We start from the raw sequence: 21451 nt of genomic DNA, 5'->3' as shown, positions 1-21451 counted from the left end.
TATTTTATGTGCCAGATGTAGATTGCTGAGGGCATAGATGCGGAACTGATTTTAGTGTGACGTTTACGGAAGAGTCCGAGTCGTTCTCGCGATACTTTGACACAGCCGTGGGATTTTGGAGATCGAGGGTTGTGGCTGAGGGGTAAGTGACCACATAAACTGAGAGCGAATGGGTACAAAGCTGTCGTAAAAGATATATTTCTTGATGTGTGGGCTACTTGAGCTCCGGTACAACGAAACCGCCTCGAAATAAACGCTGACATTTCCTCCTTTTATTGTGATATTTAGGTCCTAATATGGCGACGGTTGTATGTTAACGCAGGGCTCAGGCTATTCCATGGAAGCGACTGGAACAGCTGCCTCTGTAGTAGCGTTAGATGTGTCCTCTGATGTTTTTTTTTTTTGTGATTATCAGTCATATTTACAGCTGAGAAACTGGAAGGCAGAAGAGTTAGCGGAGGATAGCTCTGGATGTCCGCCCGAGTCGCGTGTTTGGACCAAAATAAATCGCCTTTTATGATGACACTGAGGTGTAAACAACCACAGCAACCGCCCTTCACCGTTAGGCTTTGTCCAGATTTCAAGCTGTCCTGTTGGAGGACTTTCACCTTAACCGTGCAACTCTGCTCAAATGTATTATTTTCCATCGCTACAACTGTGACTCTATAACTTCAGTAACCAGCAGTCATGTTTACAAACAGTTAACCATTGACAAAAGCGTTCATGCACATCTGTATTATTATAACTGTGACTGTATAACTGTTTGTTGCATTTCAGGGAGAGGTAACAGGAATCCCTTAATATGAGTGATGACAAACCTTTCCAATGCACTGCTCCTGGGTGTGGACAGGTAAGACATCTCTGTTGTCATAGCTGCTCCAAATAACTTCACAGTACTCAGAAAGACAATGACTTGACAATTAGATTAAGTAAACAGGCCAGTCCGGTCATTGTCTATCTAAGTACTCTAACCTAACAAAGGAATTCAGTTTGATCCATGTTTGCTTTTTGTTCAACATAGCCTTTGATCTCTGCTTCAAGTAATGCAAATAAGCACTGTTAGAGCAGTGGGATGCCACACGAGGCACCTGGGGATCATTTTAGCGGTTCTGTGTTTTGCTCAAGGGCATTTTGGTGCCCCCGAACAAGAATATTGATGTTCGTTGAAAACTGCTGTACTTATTCTTTTTTTTTGTTGTTGTTGTTGTTGTTGGACTAAACACACACAGTTCAGATGCACTGAATCATCTGTCAGTATTAGCCTAACAACTGAGTTTATATGATTTTAATATAGAAACTAATCTTAAGATCCCCAAAATCAGGATATAGCGTTTGTGTAATTATCACCTTCGTATTCAGACACGGTTTTGCCAGATAAGTATCCTGCTACTTAATTCAGTGGAATGTAACAGTTCTCCACTCTGTCTTGTTGTTATACGGCCTTTTTTCATAGGGAATTAAATCAGTGACATTGCTGTCTTCACAATAACCGAACTCCTCTGTCAGTGGAAAAATACAAATTTTACCTTCTGGGATACTTGAGTTCCTGATTCAGCTTTGCTTTTAACACATTAGCTGATTTAATGTGTTAAAACATCAAAGTCACACAGTCGTTGGAGCAACTCTGATGTAGTTATCGCAGTTGGACTCAGTGGAGTTTGGTGAATACAAAGACATCAGTATTACTGCTACTGTCTGACGGCAAAGTTAATATAGATTAATATAGATTTTTTTTGATGCCCCCTAGTTTAGATGACTTAAATATATTTGCTGCTCAACCCATCTTCTATTTCCTTACCCCTGTCTTCGTGCTGTCCACAGATACTTATACCATTCAACATAGAACTGTTTAAGGAGTTAAAAACAATATAAGAGTATAAAATTATAAAAACAGTATTTACGTTAAATAACAATATTAAACAATATTTACATAAAGTATGGAAAAAGTAAAGGTGCTGATGTATTTTTAGGCTACCATCATTATAAAATATAGTATTACACCAATGTAGAAACACTTTAAATTTGTGTAGCTTTAAATAAAGTCCCGAAAATAACATTTTTGAAACACATGTATTCAGTATAATCAAAAGAGTCAGAAGGATGAAGGTATGTAAACATTATTCATTCAGGAAGTAGAAGACGTGTGTTTGGTGGAAATTTTAGCTGCTACACCTTATTAACAGCTGTAAGCAGACTTACATCTACATATCTCATCTCCCCGTGTGTTTGTATTTATTTATTTACGTTACTTAGAGATTCACAAACGAAGACCACTTGGCCGTCCACAAACACAAACATGAGATGACCCTGAAGTTTGGCCCAGCAAGGAATGACACCGTTATCATTGCTGGTGAGTGATATATTAAGATGTGGTTGATGTTGCTCATTACGGCCTCAGTACTTAACATTTTCCTCCGGCGCAGACCAAACCCCAACCCCTACCCGCTTCCTGAAGAACTGCGAGGAGGTCGGGCTCTTCAACGAACTCGCAAGTCCCTTCGACCATGACTTTAAAAAGGCGACCGAAGATGACATTAAAAAGGTTGCTCTCATTGTTTGACTTGTCAGCATACCCCCTGAGTTGTGCCTTCTTTCATGTGATTTGCTCTTATGTGCTTCTTACCGTTCTGTAGTTGCCCCTGGATTTGTCGCCTCTCGCGACACCAATTATACGCAACAAAATTGAAGAACCCACGGCTATAGAGGCGCATCGAGATAGCCCTCTGCCTCACCCGGAGTCCACGACAAACGATGATAAGGTACGCGCTGTAAATGAGAGGCTTCTGGTGTGTTTTAATGGTTGTTCTTGTGTTTCTGTGATCAGTAATTTGCAGATGCACCGGTAAATGTACTGTTTGTGAAAATGCTAAGATTCAATGCTCATTTTAATCAGATTTTAAATCCTAAATTATATATTATATAATATATTATATATTAACCATAAGACACAAAAGAATTACTCCTATTCCTGGTGTTGAGGATATAGTGATGTAATAGCATTATATAATAGATGATTAAAACAAATAATAATAAAATAGTCTGGTGTTCATTAAACACTTCCTGCTGCTAAGGTCTTGTATGATGTTTCCAGGACTTATCTTTGCAGCCAACTTCACTGCCAACTTCCACTATAGTCCATCCTGCATCCCTCCAAGTTCCCAATGTACTGCTAGCAACCACAGAGGCTAATGTTGTAATACAGCAAGCTCTCCCATCGCCAACATCTAGCTCTGTTATTACCCAAGTTCCATCCACTAATAGGCCTATAGTGTAAGTAACTTAATGTGTCCATTTCTAAAACCAAATCATAGTTTTATTAAATCATCGTTGCTTTTTTTTTAAATATCATTTTTGTGCAGTTTTTGTTTTGGTGGGCTCATATTTCATGAGGCATGTGCTTGTTTGTTTTTTGATTTATTTGCACTCTGCAGGAACCTTTTTTTGGGGTGGGTGGGGGAGGGGGGGCTGTAAGTTCTGTCTTTAAAACATAAATCAGTATTGCTCAACTATTAATATAGTAAGTCAATTAAAACTTTGAGTGGTTTGAACCCAGATGGAGTTTTCACATAATTATCCCTGTCAACATTTTTCACTTTTGTCGTAACACTCCCTGGAAACCATTTGATAAGTTTAACATCCACATTTTATCTCGTTATTCTGTCCTGGGAACAAAGGATTGAATTCATGCCCTTCAGCGAGGCATCTAACCCCCCCAAACTGCTCTCTATGCACTACACATAGCTGCCCATGGCTCTAGTGTACTCGACTGTGCTTGTGTAAGCACACTTTTCTTTAAGGGTAATTTACTTAAAAAGAAAAATTGGCACATAAGCTCTTAGATTTTTAAAACTAAGTACGAGGGAGTTCCATAGTTCAAAGTTGACTGAGTCCTGTATTCAGTAGTAACACATGGCCATTATAAATCTATGTGGGCCCACGTACCTTGTATTAATATAAAAAAAATGGAATTGTAAAAATGTATAATTTTCCATAAGGATTTGTTTAAGAGTACTTGAATTTGAGAACAGCTGGCCAACTTAAAAAACGTGAACCTGTGACCCTTCGGTCCCAAAGCTGCTCTGCAGCGATTCAGAATTACAACAAATGTTTGAAAAGTCCGACGTGGCTGATTAAGTGAAAATCTCATATATTTTTCTGACCGTGAAACCATTTGGCAACCGGTAGTCGATATATGGGCAATACTGATGCCACTTATTGGTTCTAATGTGACAGTAAAACATTTTATTTCAAAGATATCGTTTGACCTTTGTTAGAGAAAGTGTGTATTTTACTTTTTTTTTTTTTTTTTTTTTTTTTTGAGTTGGGCTGGTTACACTTGTATTTTCATCAGTTGTTGCTTGAATTTGACATTGTACTAGTGCATTAGTAGTCGTCCTTTAATTTGTGACATGTTCTGTTTATTGTGTCAATCACAAAGTTGTTTGTTTATTGCCTTATTGCGATTTCTTTTCTCCTTCCAGCCCCGTGTCTGGTACCTTCCCCGTACTCTTACAGCTGCCTAACGGCCAGACCATGCCAGTCGCTATTCCTGCGTCTATTACAAGCTCAAGTGTACATATTCCAACAACAATCCCTGTGAGTTCTCCGCAACGTTGTGTTTCCGTATGTCAAGAATTTAATCCTGATATTTTGGTGCTTGTTTGATTAAGCTCATCAGCTAATTAGGAATGCACGCAACAACCTTTATTCAGTGAACAAATAGGGATGTGTCGCTAACCAGAGAACGGCTGCATGGAACAACACAATCTCAGTGTAAAGTGAGTTTAGGAGCTGTTAATTATTTACTCAGCTATACTTTATTGTCTGTCGGAGGAAAGACACCGTATAGCACCTTTACACATGTCGGCACATAAAAATTACAAATGGAAATAAGGTACAACACGGTGAAACACAGAACAACATTAAATCAGAAGTTTTTGAACCAACTAATGAGCTACAGCGTTGATCTTCTCAGATGATTGGATATCCTTTACATCTGAAATGTTGTTGTGTATTTAACATAAAACACATCATTTCCAGAGGATTAACTCTCACACTTTATCACTCACATTTTAAATCTTAGCCGGATGGACTGTTGTCCTTTTTAAAGCGACGTTTATATCGTACTTGAGCCTTCGTGATTTATTTATATCACATATTTTATTTGCTCTAGTTGGACAGAGGGACTATTTACAGCTCTGGCACCTCCGGTTTGGCAGTCGGCTCGAAGCCGCGGAGGTTGAGTGAAATAATGGACTTTAGGGTTCAACTGTGTGCCAGTGTCGCAAAGACACAAGACTTGGCTGAGGCGCAGCAGGCCTCGGTCCAGGCGCTCAACTGCTATTTGTCCTTGTGCGATTAAAAACTGAAGCTTTTCATTTCTGGGACAGCAGATAAATGAGCCCACTGATGTTTTGCAACCTTCAGCCATATAGGAGCTATACTGCGAATGTTTGCGGCGTGTTTTGAACTCCCCCATGCGGAAGCCTGTCTCGTCGTTCACCGCAGCCCTGATTGTCTGTGTGGAACACTGAGCAGCAGATGATTATCTCCTGATAGCGGCACAGCGGGGAAAAAACCTCTATCTTCCCAAGTCTGTGGGGATAGGAAAAAGCTTTTGACAAGTAAAGGAGGGCAAAAGTAGATAGAGAACATGAGCCACCGGTGGGTCCCCCCTCCTCCTTTCACTCTATCACCCCCCCGTGCGCTTCTTTCTTCTCTCCCCACCTCCCTCTATGTCTCATTGTCAGTGACGGTGAGAGGAGGCCTGAGTCTGGCCTTCTGACTCATGTCTCTCCATCCTCTCCTCAGCTTCCCTGTCCATATGCTCTCACGCAGGCAGGCAGAGGTTCATTAGCGTGCACACTGCATCTCCATGTGGCGCTGCCTCCACAAAATAACAGGCCATCCAACCTAATGAGGCTGAGATATGAGGAAACTCTGAGAGGCTGCCACGGGTGTGTGTTTGTGTTGTGGGTGGGGAGGGTGGGGGGGGGGCGCTGGCTGCCTTTGCACAGCCAAAGACTAATTTTCTCTGCGCTGATCTGTGTCTGTGTCTCTGCTGTCAGCTTGTCAGACCTGTCACCGTAGTGCCTAACGTCCCCGGGATCCCAGGACCTCCCTCGCCACAGACGCAGCCCGCCCAATCAGAAGCAAAGCTGGTATTTATTATCCCCTCTTTCATTTATATCAAATATCATGTTTTATGTTGAATGTGTTATTTCCCATCTGAGAGAGATGAGAGCGACCGACTTAATGAAAAGAGCCTGACAGTAAAGGAACGGTGAGGCGGTGAGGTTGCGAGACGATGGCACTGCAGAGACATGGGGTTTGCTGAAATAATTACCATCCCCCCCTTTTTTTTTTAAATAATTGACTTTCCAAATCAAGGAAAGTTAATTTACAGGTATTTAGTAATCCAATTATAGTTGTAGTCATTTGTCGGTGAAAATGCCTGAAATAAAATGTATTTGTGTTTATTTAGGATCCAGTAAAATAAAATAATTGTTTTCACTTGATATTGTAGACACGTGATTTATCAGATGATTGAGAAAATAATATGGAGGTTAATCAATAATAAAAACAATCATTAGTGCCCCCCCCTCCCTGCAGATTTAGCATAATCCAGCTAAAACTAAACTGTAAACCTGTTCCAGATATTTCTCTGTGGGGAAAAGGCGGTCACAGCGGTCTTGTTGTCCTGCATTAAAAGTGATGGTTGAAGGGCAGGGTTATAAAGTGCTGCGAGGGAGATCAGTGGCAACGTGATGAAGCACGGATCACGGAACTTGTAAGTGTTCGCAGCGTGCTCCGCCTGTGGAAATTAACAGATAAACTGCAGCGAGGAGGTGTGCGATGTTGGGAGGGAAGGATTGATCCTGACTGGCGAGGAGGAAGGAAGGAAGGAAAGGAGGGAGGGGCGGGGAGTTGTCTGGGATCATGGGGGTACGGAGATGACAAACGCGGAGACAGCGTTGCGCTCAGCACGCCGTCACCAGGGCCGACTGGGGGTGGGGGGGGTATGGCGTCGGCAACCAGCGAAAGCCAGCTGGGGGCATCCTGGCACACGCTCAGCAAGGCACATTAAGTCGGCCTCACCCTGCATGGAACCTTTTGTTCAGCAGAATCCTGCCTGACCTGCGCCCCAACCCCCACACCCCAACCCCCCCTTCGTACTCGCAGCGCCTCCCACCGCACTCAGCTCATCAGCAAACACCTAATGAGCCTGCGTCAAGAAAACAGACCCCCAGCTCAACCTGCCCGTTCCCAGCCCCCACCTGGCTCTCGGGGGGGCGCGAAGACGGCACTTTACAAGGACTGATGATGCTGCAAAGACCACAATAATGATAATTAACTTGCTGAATTTAGAAGATTATGCTGTTAATTAGTTGCAAAATAAAGATAAGTAATATAGTAGCAGATGGTTGAATAACACCCATGAGATGGAGGGTTATTACACTGATGAGGTTTCCATGGCAGAGATGAAATATGAATCTGACTGGCTTTTCCCTCTTTCTATGGGCCATTCCAAGAGAATAATATCTTGTTTCTGCCAGAAGAGCTTCTGGAAGGGTATTACACGATAAACTAATTTGGTAGATAGATTGGTCTGGCAAAGGTAGTTGTTAGAATAATGTGCTCCTCTATTTTCTCATGTAAATGTATTCCCTCTCACTTTGTTATTGCGTCGAAAGGCTCATTCACTTTCACCTTGTTTGCTCAGTGTCTGATGTTGGAGGAGTTGACCTGTGAATGGCAGACACCAATCTGGGGGGGAATAGTTTCTTTGAATGGAATGTGTTAGAGCGTGTTATGTTGGTTGGTATAAGTGTAGCTGTAGCTTTGGCATCTAGACCTGATTACTACACACAGTATGAAATAAATATGAAGAGTCTATTACAGGTGAAATAGACTCTTTGCGAGGTAATTTTGAGTGTAGTTTTTTCAAGATTTCCGTTAAGCACCAATTTTAATTCAGTTAATTTCATATATGCTGTGGATCTGCTATAATTTCTAGCTGAGGAAATGTGAAAGGCAATGAGGGTTTAACATAGTTCAGTAAATGTCAGCAATGCTCTCGTCTTATTTTCTGCTGGTTACTCTAAACTTGTTGTCTTTATTGTAAGAACACGTTAAACGTCTGTAGTGTAACTGTATCATGCTAGATCTGATGGTTAGTCGTCTTGAAAATAAACACATATGCTTTGAAAGAAGCAGATCTAAAACACTGGTTCAGGGCAAGTAGCTCTCTGTAGAGGCAAAAGGTATAAACCAGTGTTTCCAGGGGCACTGAGGTGACTACGTATACAAAGGTCATGCTAACAGATAACTAGAGGAGGAGAATCTGGTAGAGCAGCCAGATGGAAGCAAGCCTTCGGTAAAAGACACATGACTATCTGCTTCACTGAGACAAAAATGAAACAATTTGAGCAGCACACGATGGACAGTGACTGGCAGGGGAAGATCCTCGTCCCTGCAGTGAAGCATGGTGGTGGCAGTATCATGCTATGTTGTTTCTCAGTTGCAGGGATGGGAAACACAAGTCAGAGTTGATGAACGGAGCTAAATACAGAGGGTCCTTAAAGAAAACCTGCTCTAGAGGGCAGTGACCTGAAACTGAGTCCATCCTTCAGTGTCACAGGAGCCACAGTGGCTTCAGGACAGATCTCTGACTCCAAAGAATATGTTTATAGACACCTTAAGATGGCAGTCCAGATGCTTCCCATCCAATATCGTGGCGCATGAGAGGATCTGTCAAGGAGTGCAAAGCTTGTAGAGACTTATCTAGGAAGTAATTGTTGCTAAAGTGGCTTAACTACTGAATTTAGTGAAGTCTGCCTCTTTAACTAACCACCATGAACACTGCATGACCGTCCTACTTTGTGCCCAATTCCATTTCCAGAAGCTGAAAGCCACATTAAGCCAGCAGCTTCCTCAGGTAACAAATGGAGGTGGTGACGAAGTCCAAAGCAGCGCCGTAACCCACACCGCTGCTCCCGCGTCCCCCGCCCCCACCCCAGTCCCGACCCCGGTCCCAACACCGACCCCGACCCCGGCCCCATCTCCAGCCCCCGCTGCAGTCCTAACTCCGGCTCCTCACCTGCCCACAACTGAGGAACCCTCCACGCATTCCCTTCAGCAGCCGGCCACCTCCACCACAGAGACACCTGTAAGTGTTCACATCTACCGTCCTAGTGACACTTATCTTCTTGCTCGTTGTTTTTCTTTGTTAAAACGCTGTGTGTGCATAGAGAATAATAATCTGTTGTTTACTGGAGTATTATTTGGTGGAAATGTATGTCTCAGAAATTCACACAGGTATTATACATGCATAGTAGCAACAAAGAGTTTCATATAATAACCTGACCCTATGTACAGTAACTGCATCAAATTGTAGCTGTTTAGTTGTTTTGTGGGTGTAGTGTGTTTCTGCATCCATTTCTTGTGTTTTCTATATTGCACAGCATTATAATTACACTTGTTATAATAAACACACAAGCAGGATTTTATTAGATTTCTGTGTGTAAATGGACATATCAATAAATAAAATTTTTTTTTTTAGAGAATGTAATGTCACATGTTGTCAGTTGTCTCTCTATATCTTTATTGTTGTTGTTCTTGTTTAGGCCTCCCCAGCCCCCCCTCCGCAAAACCCTCCAAGCACAGGGGGTCGGCGGCGTAGAACCACGAGCGAAGACCCCGACGAGAAGCGGCGCAAGTTCCTTGAGCGTAACCGGGCGGCGGCTTCTCGCTGCCGACAAAAGAGGAAAGTGTGGGTCCAGTCTCTGGAGAAGAAGGCCGAGGACCTCAGCTCCATGAACGGACAACTACAGGTGCTCTTTACATCTTCCTCTCAGCCACCGCACGCTACAACCTTCATCTGTCTTTGTCTTTGTGCTCGGCTACGTCGGGGTGTCGGTTTGCGTATGCACGCGTGCCTATGTCTGTTTATCACCGCATGCTGTTGGTGTAAGCGAACGCAGACTCTTCCCTTCTGTGGTGATGAAGTCATTAAAGCCGATTAAGAAGAGCTGCCGTGTGACAGCAGCGGTGTGTGAGCCCTTTACATCGATATGTCCCTGTCAATAAAGATGTATCCTCCAGATGTCAGCCGCACACAAGCGTGTCTTCGCTTCTGTCTCAGCAGTTTACTGAATGGCCTCAAAAATCTCCGAGGGAAAGGTGTCTTTTTGAACCTTCATTTCGCAGGAAGCAATTAGGATCTGATGCTGACAAGTTCGAAACAGTTCATGTATCTGCTGTCTCAGTTGATAAGTGTGAGCCGGGGGTGCGGCACATCGGTGTTCCAGACAATTAAATGAGATGTGGTGTTTATTTGCTCACTGTCTTATTTTTCTATGAGAGCGGGCTAAGATGCGGCGGGTGGAGGAGGGGCTACACGGCGGCGGAAAATAAATGGGTTCACGTTGTTAATATCTGGTTCAAAAACAAGTTATCACCGCTTGTCGCGGCTGCGCTGCCTAAGATTTTAATAAAATAAAAGGTAGATGAAAAGGGAAGGGTAGGTGGGTGAATAGGGTTATAAATAAAAAGAGCTTCAGTGTTAACTACAAAGAAGGGAACAACATGTGGCAGAGAATAAAAGGGCGCTTTATATGAAGGCATTAATCAGCAGTGCAGTTTTTGTGAAAAAAACCCCCATGCTGACATGGCCCAGCTGATCAGCGAAACTGCCTCTAATGATGCACAATTATTTTAACATCATCCTTAACTGGCTTTTTAATGAGGTGTCAGACCAGGCAGCTCACAGAGCTTCCAACATCACCCAAGGCCCATTCGCTCAATTTCGATTAATTCACAAAGTTAGAAACAAGTTTTAACTCTCGAACGTCCAGATTAGCCTGCTTCACGGTCCCCGCGCTTGATGTCGCCGTGGCTCGAACGTCGGTGGCCGTGAGGCCGTCGCGCTTTTGATGTCACCTTCTGGGACGGCGCTCCTCTCCAAAAAACGAATTACAAGGAGCGCTTTAAAAGAACGCCTGTGTTTATATTGGCTGTAAATGGGCGGCGGTCGTGGTGGAAGCGCAGTGACTACGGCGTTGGCTACACGCGATACATACGCTCCTTCCAGCTGTGTTTAAATCTGTCTCACAATAGCTCGGGCCTGCCAACGGCAGCAAGGCTAAACAGATGGAATCAAATAAATTGGCTGCTTTTAGACTAATAGATTAAGCCGCCCATAGTCCTTTAAAGGAGAAGAGCAGGAGCTTAAATCTGCCATTGGGTGTTTGGTGGGCCCCTGGCCGCTCTAAATCCAGTTAAAGTCACCTTCAGCGTAATGTGGCTCTCTTTTACGACATGCAGAAATCCTCAGCTCTCCTGGGAGCTGTAACGACACCGGAGTGTAAATCTCCGCGGCATCTACGAAGTTGCACTGACAATCCAAACAGCTCACCTCTGACAAATGCTCTGGTCGCTAGCCAGTGAAGGCCCATAATTATTGTGCAGGAAAAACGTAAATGAAGAAGGGTATCGTGCTTTATTCTGAATTCATACATTATAGTGTTACTGTTTCCTACATTGGAGAAGTTTGTGTGTTGTAGTCATGTGTGTTGATCCCATTAAAAATAGGGTAAAAAAAACATAAAACAATAGAGCTAGTCATGTAGAGCACAGGTTTTCAACATGGGGTCCGCAAACCATAGAGGGTCAGCAGAGGTACTGCTGTTGTGTCGCAACATCTTTGGTTGATTACACATTTTTATATATATATATATTTTTTTTTTTTTTCATTTTCCCCCACAAATTTAAATTTCTTTTCTTAGTAAATAGATAAATGGAGGCAGAAGAAATTATCTTTCAGTCAGCACTTCACTCATTCAGCGATACTAGACCTGTCAATCTAATCCTGAACACAATTCTTTAAAAATCAATCATATCAATGAAAAAACGACAGCGGTCAGATCTTCTTACTAATCAAAAAAAGTTTCTCATTTCCATTTAGATTCACACAAAAAAGAGTCTGAAATCTTTCTTTGTATTAAGTGTGAGAAAAACCTATTTTTAAGATGTCGTCTGTTTGTCTTCATGTCTTCATGTCTTCACGTCTTCGTCTTTGCTCCAGAGCGACCGTTTTATTGAATACCTTGTTGTGTCTGTGTCTCTTCCCTCTTCAAGAATGAAGTTACCCTGCTGAGAAACGAAGTGGCTCAGCTGAAGCAGCTTCTCCTGGCTCATAAAGATTGCCCTGTAACCGCCATGCAGAAGAAATCTGGCTATCACAGTGAGTAATGCTCCATTATTCTCAGCCCGAGGCTTCCAGTGAAACGTGTCTAAAATGAGCTCCGGCTAACCACCAGAAGGACACGTCTTGCTTATGGCCAAACGGAAAGAGCTGTTGACGTATTATGTTTCCTTTTTCGGAAGTTTGTTTTTGACAAACTTTGCTAAAGTTTAGGTATTAATGGTGTTTGAGACAAATCCTCAGCGGCGGTTTTGTTCCGATCCTGTCGAGAGGCCACAGGTGGTGTCCAGCAGCGAGCGACGCTCATCCTCATTTGACACCTCAACGAACATTTGTTAGATGAAGTTAAATGTCGACTGTAGGGATTTTCAAAAAAGCAGATGTTTGTTTGTCAAAGACCAGGATTAAGAAGCATGATCTCCCTTTTTCAAACACCCACATTTGTTAGTTTGAATTTAAATTTTTAGCTCTTTAGCTCACAATCATCGTCTTTATTAACATTTGATCACGAGAGAAGATTCTCTCCATTTAAATTTCCCGTTGTCAGCCTGCCCTGAATGGTCCGAACACGTGGTCTCATTTAGATCTATATCACCTATTTTTCTTCGTTTCCTCGCGCTGGGGCTCTTGTCGTTGGGATTTTCTGCTCATAACTCACCACCCCGTCGCAGATGAGCCGCCGTGCAGCCAGCACTCGCGCGCCCCGAGCCGCTTCCACCGCCGTGCCCAAAAACGCCTCCGCTGACTTGTATTGACAATGATTGCTGCTGAAATGAGTCCATTAAAGCAGCAAGCTTGACAAGACTGCAGAACATTCTCATTGTGGCTTGTCCGCCGAGCTGCGCTGTTCATTATGCGTCTCTTATTGCTAACCATCCCACAGACACGCGTCATGTGCATTATGGGACTGATGGTTTCCAGGCTAGAGTGGGCTGTCAGAGCCAGGTCTCATTTGGTGCGGTTGCAGACCGCTTTTGGAAGGATCCGCAGATGAATTGGGTCATCTTCCCCGAGTGGTTGCCAGGAAAGTCCGTCCTCTTCGTAAGACGTCTGTGAGGGATGACACTTTGGAGGACCTTGTTTGGAAAAAAAAAAATAACCTCGCCTAAATTCATCAGTTCATTGATTTGGTTCATGACGACAGGTGTGGTGGATTTTTACTAGCTTAGAGGGGAGGTAAACTAATGTAATAGTGAAATAATCCAGTGATGCCAAAGCTTAAGATGAGCTACAGAGGAACTGATTTTATAATAGTTGGTTACAATATTCATTTGCATAAGACCGAAATGGCACCGTTGGTTCACATTTCTGACTTTTAGCTTTATTATCCTTAGCACAATATTAAACTTTATTTGTATAAATCTGCAAAGTGTTTTGATAGACGCAGAAATGCCGCAATTATGCTTCTACGCACGGTCACGCAAGGACCTGACGCTCAGACCCTCCGTTCGTTCGAGACATTCAGTCAGTCGCAAGTCAGTTTAGCATAAAGTTGAGAAAAGTTCATATCAAATGCACGAACGCAGTAGAAAGACAACGGACAAATGATTAGAAATAAAGACGTAAGAAATAAATTAATAAATTGTAGATGTCGTGCAAATGTAGGAAGATAATAATGAAAATAACAACAGAGAACATACGTTTAACAAAACGAGATTAAAAAGGGATTTAAAAGAAGTCACTGACTTTTACTCGGGTGGTTCGTACCACAGCGGACGTCCCAGAAGACAAAAAGAACGACGAGAGAGGCTGTAAGCTAAACTGTCTGCTAAACATCCTTTCAAAAGTGATCAGCAAAATCTTCAAAACCAGTTTAAACCAATGAGAATTAGCTGAGTATTTTCATTATTCCTCCAAAGCTCCTACCTTTATATTCTAAAGTAGTTTAGCTCTGTTGCAGCCTCCTTTGCGTTACATCGTCCTATTTTAACATTTCATTATCAAGTGATGCCATAGGGTCATATATAACTAATAGCTAGCATATTTGTTTGCTTGCTAACTAGTTTCTCACTTCAAATTGCAGCACTTAATGTGGAGTTAATTTCTGTTTAGTTCAAATTACTCCGACATCATTCTCTTTATCCGCTGACAAGTGCGGAGCCGCCCCCTGGGGCGTGAATACCCCCGATCCATAATCTATTTAGCTAATTAGTAAATCACGTTATTAATTGTGACTGATCCGCAGCCCTCGCTCCTGTGAAGGACCCCTACAGCTCTCTGTTTTCACAGCGTTTGATGCCCCGTAAGGCTGCGCTGCCCCTCCAGACCCTGTAATACCCTTCATCGTCCTGCCCAGGCGTAGCCGTGGCAGGTGGGAGGAAATTACCCAGACTGCCCCGCAAACAAGCCAGGACATGCTTTCACTTGGCACACCGAGCTGTCCATCTGTTTACAGCGAACCCCACTTCAAAAACCAGGAGAGCGGAACGAGGCTGCGTCTGCCCAGGGAACCGGGATTTTTAGAGCATTATGATATATCAGCCAGCCACCACTTAATGCTGTTAGGAGTAATAATGCTCACTTGAACATGAAACAAACCCACCAAACTGATTTATTCTGAGGTTGACCTTCTGTGTAGTAAAACAGCGAGGGGGCTTTATAGCTCTTTGACATTCGCTTGCACTAAATCATACGGTCAGAGTCCAGTCAGGGAGGCAGATGAAGCCTCTAATGCAAAAACATTTTCCGTTGCACTTTAATTGCGTCTTCTTGCTGCAGATTCCGGTTTTCTTTACTCTCTCAAAATACGAGCTCCAGTCATTAATTACAAAGTGCCATAAGAAGTGACTTCATATCATTAGCAATATTAATTATCATTGTGCTCCTTATTCCTTTATGAAACAGAGCATGAGAGAGGAGTCTTTTTTTTTTTTTTTTTTTTTCCTCCATCAGGATCCAATTAATTCAATGCAACTGCCTAACAGCTGGTGGCATTTCGACTCCAAGTCTTCCCTACTCTCCAGTGTGAGCATCATTAAAATCAGGTGCTGTAATCATCTGTCGCTGCAGTAGTTGGCAAGGTAACAAAAAACAAATGAGAATGCAGTTAGGGATGGGAAACACTGCCACATGCCCCGGAATGTAATGCAACCCTTATGATGTGGGTTTAAATTGACATTGGAGCTTTAATTAAAGGAAGGGGTGCGAGAGTAGCATTATGGGGTTTAATGAAACTACATGCAAATGGCTGTTTTGCATGCGATTAGGCTGACGTGACACGGGCTAACCCGAGGCCGTGAAGTAGAATCGGATCCAAACAGGTTCTTTTCTCGTACCTCCGCAGTCTCGGACAAAGACGAAAGCTGCGAGGAGATGTCCGTCCCCAGCAGCCCCCAGAACGAGGCCATCCAGCACAGCTCGGTCAGCACCTCCAACGGGGTCAGCTCCTCCTCCACGACCTCGGCCGTCTCCGCCCCGTCCACCGCTGCCGCCTCCGCCTCCGCCTCCGCCTCCACGTCGAACCAGAGCACAGAGGAGAGCCAGCCACGGAGGGGCGGCGCCGCCCAGTCTCAGCCTTCAGGGAGCTGATCGTCCCGAACGGCGGCCCGAGCGTCGACGCCGTTCGGCCTCTCTGACACACAGAGGAAAGGGATTATTCTCTCTGTTCTCGTACTGTTTTTAATTTATTCTCGATTTGTCTTACGTTCGGTCCATTTTTGTACTTCATAGGCAACGCTTTGACAAATGCAATGTTTTCTCTGGAATTGATAAAGAACAGGCACTTTAGGTGTAAGATGTAAAACACATGGTTCTTAACTGTTTTTGTAATTGTATGTCTTATTTATTAATCTTCTATATTTTTTTATTTGAAAGTGATCAGCTCACGCAGCCGATTGATGAATCGTTAGCGACCTTACCAAAGTGTGTTGTGGCTCGTTTGTAGTTGGTTTTCATGACTTTTGTAAGCACTATCTTTATGATGAAGTTAAAGAACAGGCACTTTTTTTTCTTATTCTTCTTCTTCTTCTTCTTTTTTTTCCATTTTGCACATATTTGAGAGATGACGGGTTTACTTTTTCCAGACACTAAGACAGTTTAAGTACCGGCAGCTTTTTAGAAGTAGATTTGAAAACTGTCACATTTCACAAATGGCTGAATCAGACTTTTGAGTTTGACGAGTTTTCTCTGAGTGAGATCGGCCGTAGTCGCATTGTGCAGTTTGAATGTTTGAGCTTACCTCTGCTTGTAAAAAGAAAAAAAAAAATAATAGTCTCACGGAGGTGAGCTGCTTAGAAATGTGTGTTGTTTCATTGACATTCCACCTGTAGTCTGATTGTTCCTGAAGCAGTGATTGTAGGATTGCAGTACCTTTTCCATCATCAGTCATGGTGACTTCATTCAGTGCCATTAATGTTTTTCTATAAGCGACTTCCGTCCATTTTTAATGCAGATTAGGCTCAGTTAATTGCTGTTCTCTCAGATTTCAAAGGTCTCATGAAGATAATCGCTCAGTAGACGAGATCTCTTGCTTTGTATACCGTCTTTGCTTTACAAGTGACTCTTTATGGCTTCAGTGTCTAAGGCAGAACACTTTAGGCTGTTTCCATGACTACAAGTCTAGATGACATTTTTAGAAAACATTGTAAATAACATCATAATACATAGTACGTGATCTTTCTTGGTATTATGTACATTGTTTTTTATAGGATTCGGTAGCTGAGCCCTTTTGTTCACATGAGCTCTGTTCGCAGTTAAAAAAAAACTGACCTTAACACTCTTTCATTAGGTCGCAGCTCTTCCTGGTTGTAAAATTACAGTGAACAGATGTGAACTGGAATCACATCATGTACATTAGAGTTACACCACAGCTCTGTACGAAATCGTGAGCATTTCATCATTGAAATAATTGTAAGAAGCGAATCACACCATGAAGTCAGTTTGCCTTTTTCTCTTAGTCTGTACTGGCTTACTACTGTGTAGTTTATGAGAAGCTAACACATGGATTTCTTTTAAAAAAAGGAAAAAAAAAAGTTTTTAAAAGTTTTACTGTTATGTGCTATCTGCATGAGATAATGATTCTCTGCGAGAATTTAACTGTTTATTTGATAATGTCTCAGATAAATATCATTAAACGAGTTATTACAACTTGATTTGGTTGGTTGGTTGTTTTTAACTGGGCTTAAAAAACCGGGGTGTGATACTGTGTTGAAAGTGTACTTGTAACGTGAAAGTTCTGTAAAAAAAAAAAAAAAAACACTTTGAATGAATAAATTGTTGTAATAAACCTTTTAATATCTCTTTAAAAACCCATCTTTGTTTCCATTTAATTTGCAGCTCCGACCTCATCACAACAAACTGATTTGATGAAAATGATCAAACCAGACTCCACCAATCAGCTGTTACACAACAGGTGTCACATGCAAGGTTGTTGTAGTTCATTAAAACTAATATCAAATCCAAAACTGGATGAGAAAAAAAATAAATAATTACTGCAGAATTATAAAGACTAACCTTACCTTCTTCTATTTGTGAGCAGTTTATTGTGATTTCTATATACACTCACTTCCCACTTTATTAGGTACACCTGTTTAATTGCTTGCTAACACAAATAGCTAATCAGCCGATCACATGGCTGCAGCTCATTGCATTTAGTCATGTAGAGGTGATCAAGACAACTTTCTGAAGTTCAAACCGAGTGTCAGAATGGAGAAGAACGGGGATTTAAGCGACTTTGAACGTGGTATGGTTGTTGGTGCAACCCTGAGTATTTCAGAAACTGCTGATCTACTGGGATCTTCACACACAACCATCTCTAGGGTTTACAGAGAATGGTCCGAAAAAGAGAAAATATCCCACAAGCAGCAATTGTGTGGATGAAAATGCCACGCTACAGCAGCAGAAGACCACACCGGGTGTCACTCCTGTCAGCTAAGAACAGAAAACTACAGACTACAGTTGGTGCAGGTTCACCAACACTGGACAATAGAAGACCGGAAAAACGTTGCCTGGTCTGACGAGTCTTGATTTCAGCTGCAACATTCAGATGACAGGGTCATAATTAGGTGTAAACAACATCAAAGCATGGATCCATCCTGCCTTGTATCAACAGTTCAGGTTGCTGGTGGTGTAATGATGTGGGGGTCTTTTCTTAGCACACTTTGGGCCCTTAGTCCAAACTGAGCATGGTTTAAATGCCACAGCCTACCTGAGTATTGTTGCTGACCATGTCCATCCCTTTATAACCACAGTGTACCATCTTCTGACATCTACTTCCAGCAGGATAATGCACCATGTCACAAAGCTCATATCATCTTAAACTGGTTTCTTGAACGTGACAATGGGTTCACTTTTCTCCAATGGCCTCCACAGTCACCAGATCTCAATCCAATAGACCATCACCTTTGGGATGTGGTAGAAGGAGAGATTCACATCATAGATGTGCAGCCGACAAATCTGCAGCAACTGCGTGATGCTGTCATGTCAATATGGACCAAAATCTCTGAGGAATGTTTCCAACATCTTTTTGAAAGCATGCCACCAAGAATTAAGGCAGTTCTGAAGCAAGGTGTACCTAATAAAGTGGCCGGTGAGTGTATTCTCACAATACTTTCACCTATTCATATATCAATGCAAAAATCATGGGGTAGCATCCAGTATGGACAGAGAGACTCATTGAGACATGATGTCTTCATGACTATTAGTTAATGGGTTATTTTCAGAAGGTGAAAGGTGAAAGGTAAAAAATATGTGCATGCACTTTAAACTAACTGAGGCAGGAACATGTTCACCCCAGATATCAAACACAGAGGAAAAAGTGGAGCAGTGTAGTTTGTGCAGTTCAGCGCAGTGAGAAATCAAACAGACTTGAACAATGGGGAAACAACATGTGGGTCAACGGAAAGCTGAGGCTCCAGGTCAGGACTCACAAGTTCATCTGTATCAGAAGGACAAGGGATACTGTTTTGGTAACAGCCGATGAAACTTTAGCCAGAGAATACAAATTGTTGAAAGAGGAGGAAAGGATTCCACATTTATATGACTGGCCAGTCATATAAATGTGGAAATCTTTTTTTCTGAACTGGGGGGTCTGGACTGACACACCTCTTACTGTACAGTCTTCACATCTGTCCCCATTCACACCTTAAACAGAGCAAAAACAGGACACAATCTGATCTGGTCCCAATAAAAACCTAAACACCCATTAGGAAAGTGAAACTTGTTGGATGAAACATCTTCAGGAAAATCCAATAAATCCAACTGTCTTTGTTTTTGTTTTGTTTTTTGTTTTTTTTTAGGATATATATCCTCCTGAGACCCAAGCATCTGTTTGGAATTTCTTTAAGATAAGATTAAGATCTTTAGGTATAAAACATAAGGATTATTTCACTGTATATCACAATTTAAGTCACCAACGTGTACCAAAATATAAAACTGTTTACTTAAAAGCAAAAACAGAATTGGAAATGATGAAATCTCAACGTCCTCAAACGTGTTCTTGTGAATTTTTAAAATTTTCATGTCATATTAAACAAGAAAAGTTAATATGCTTAATAATAATAAGCATAAATAAACAAGTGTATTGACCCTTTGCTGCCAGTAAATGAATGAAAAGTGTCTCCTTATGAGGACAGCAGGTGTAAAGGAAGCAGAATGAGCTGCCACAAACCTAAAACATAATGTCCCCATATGAGGACGGTGGGGCTCAGGAGGATATAATGACCTGGATCTAATCTGAAACCAGAACATCTTCTCTGGAAACTAACTGATCTGAAAACAAAGCTTCAAAACGAATGTAAAAATACAAAAATATAACATCTGTATTATACAGAGCTAAGGCCATAACATGCTGAAGCTGGTGAACAAAACCATTTACTGTGGTGTAGCCTGCCACCTTGTGGAGGATTTAGTTGGTAAAATATTATCCAACATCTGTCCAAGCTACCCTGTTCATTCCTTTAATAATAAGTCTCTAAGAGATTCTTCTGCAACCATTGCAATTCTTCCTTTCTCAGGAGTTTGCTTTAACACTTTGAAATGTTGTTCTTCTTGTTTTGTCTCCAGATTTATCAGATTATTATGATTAATTAAAGTATAAGTCTAAGTCTAAGTGTGCGTGTGTCACCATTCACCCTAAGGATTACAGTCGGTGACTCTGTGTCTGATGCCTGGTCACGTTATTCTCATATTACAATTTCATTCAAACTCGCTGATTTGAATATGAAAATCAGGGAGCAGCTCTAGAAAAAATTTCCCCGCTCTCACAGTGTAACGATTGTTTGTCGGGTCACTTAATCACTTTTGGTTTGTTTTTCCATGTCCCTGTTCCACTAAGTTTTGTGACTAAAGTGTGTGACTTTACTGTCCAATAAAAATAAACATAATTACATAATAATTGTGCCAACAGCGATAAAGTAAGCAAAACAAGAATACCAAACATTTGTATAGTGCTGAGATCATTCTTATGGATAGTCAAATGTATTATGATAATATTATTAATCATGCTGCAGTATGTACTAGCTGGAGATTTAAATCTATAAAAATATATATATAAATGAAAAAATGGAGCTCAAATCTCACACATTTTGACTCAGTCAGTCTGATATTTGTTTGATATTTGAAGATATGTGATCATTTTAACTGAGCTTTGATTAATATACGCCTTCTTTTTTTGTTTCGTGTCTCTCAGTGATTATTTGAAAGTAGTACAGCATGAAAACATTAGTCTCATGACTCCCACGTTTCTGCTGGATCCACCAGCACCAGCTCAGAGTAGCCAGCAGGCGGCGGTACATCCAAACATAATGGAGGTGGACGCTCTTCATAGCAGCAATATTATTATAATTAGCAAAACAAATCACAACACTGATGATAATAAACCTCAAATTGAGAGATTAGACTTAAAAAAAAACCCAACAACATCAATATCACCTTCATTAAATCAACTGGCGTCATCTCAATTTGTGTTTTCAATGTGTTTAGTGAGTTTTGGATAAAAGTGGTTTTGTGAGATTCACACAGATTCAGCGTCTTTCTTCTTTTTTTTTTTTCTTTTTTTAATGCAGACTGAGTTTTGCCTGCCAACACTCTGACTCTCCGTAGCCCAGCCTATCTAGGGCAGCCTTGATTAGCGACTGATCACAGAGGGGAGAATTGTAAATGTTAATAAGTAGGTCACAGCAATAGCAACCCTTTTGGCTGCTTATTTACAAAGCTCGAGTCGAATGATGCTACAGCACCGTAGCTCTGTCATCTTTGATGTAAAATCAAAGGGTTCGAGAGAAGCAGAACGTCGCTGTGCTTGCGTTA

The 21451-nt window shown here is 41.8% G+C and overlaps 1 protein-coding gene across 2 annotated transcripts; it reads left to right on the top strand.

The window, feature by feature from the left end:
- The first annotated feature begins 44 nt into the window (after positions 1-44).
- On the top strand, positions 45-17451 carry atf2 (activating transcription factor 2). Of its 2 annotated transcripts, none has more exons than XM_047600647.1 (12): positions 45-142; positions 778-850; positions 2254-2350; positions 2424-2542; positions 2634-2759; positions 3092-3270; positions 4482-4596; positions 6069-6161; positions 8903-9169; positions 9627-9833; positions 12139-12244; positions 15489-17451. In XM_047600647.1, the coding sequence occupies exons 2-12, from the start codon at positions 803-805 to the stop codon at positions 15731-15733; spliced, it is 1602 nt and encodes a 533-aa protein (XP_047456603.1). In that variant the 5' UTR covers positions 45-142; positions 778-802; the 3' UTR covers positions 15734-17451. The 2 variants fall into 2 exon arrangements, with proteins under 2 accessions (XP_047456603.1, XP_047456604.1); XM_047600648.1 differs by lacking the exon at positions 45-142 and adding an exon at positions 149-633.
- The last annotated feature ends 4000 nt before the right edge of the window (positions 17452-21451 follow it).

This window comes from Mugil cephalus, chromosome 12, assembly GCF_022458985.1.
Source record: "Mugil cephalus isolate CIBA_MC_2020 chromosome 12, CIBA_Mcephalus_1.1, whole genome shotgun sequence".
Classification (NCBI taxonomy): Eukaryota; Metazoa; Chordata; class Actinopteri; order Mugiliformes; family Mugilidae; genus Mugil; species Mugil cephalus.
Note: the sequence above shows the minus strand (reverse complement) of the source record. Positions and strands in the feature narration are given on the sequence as shown.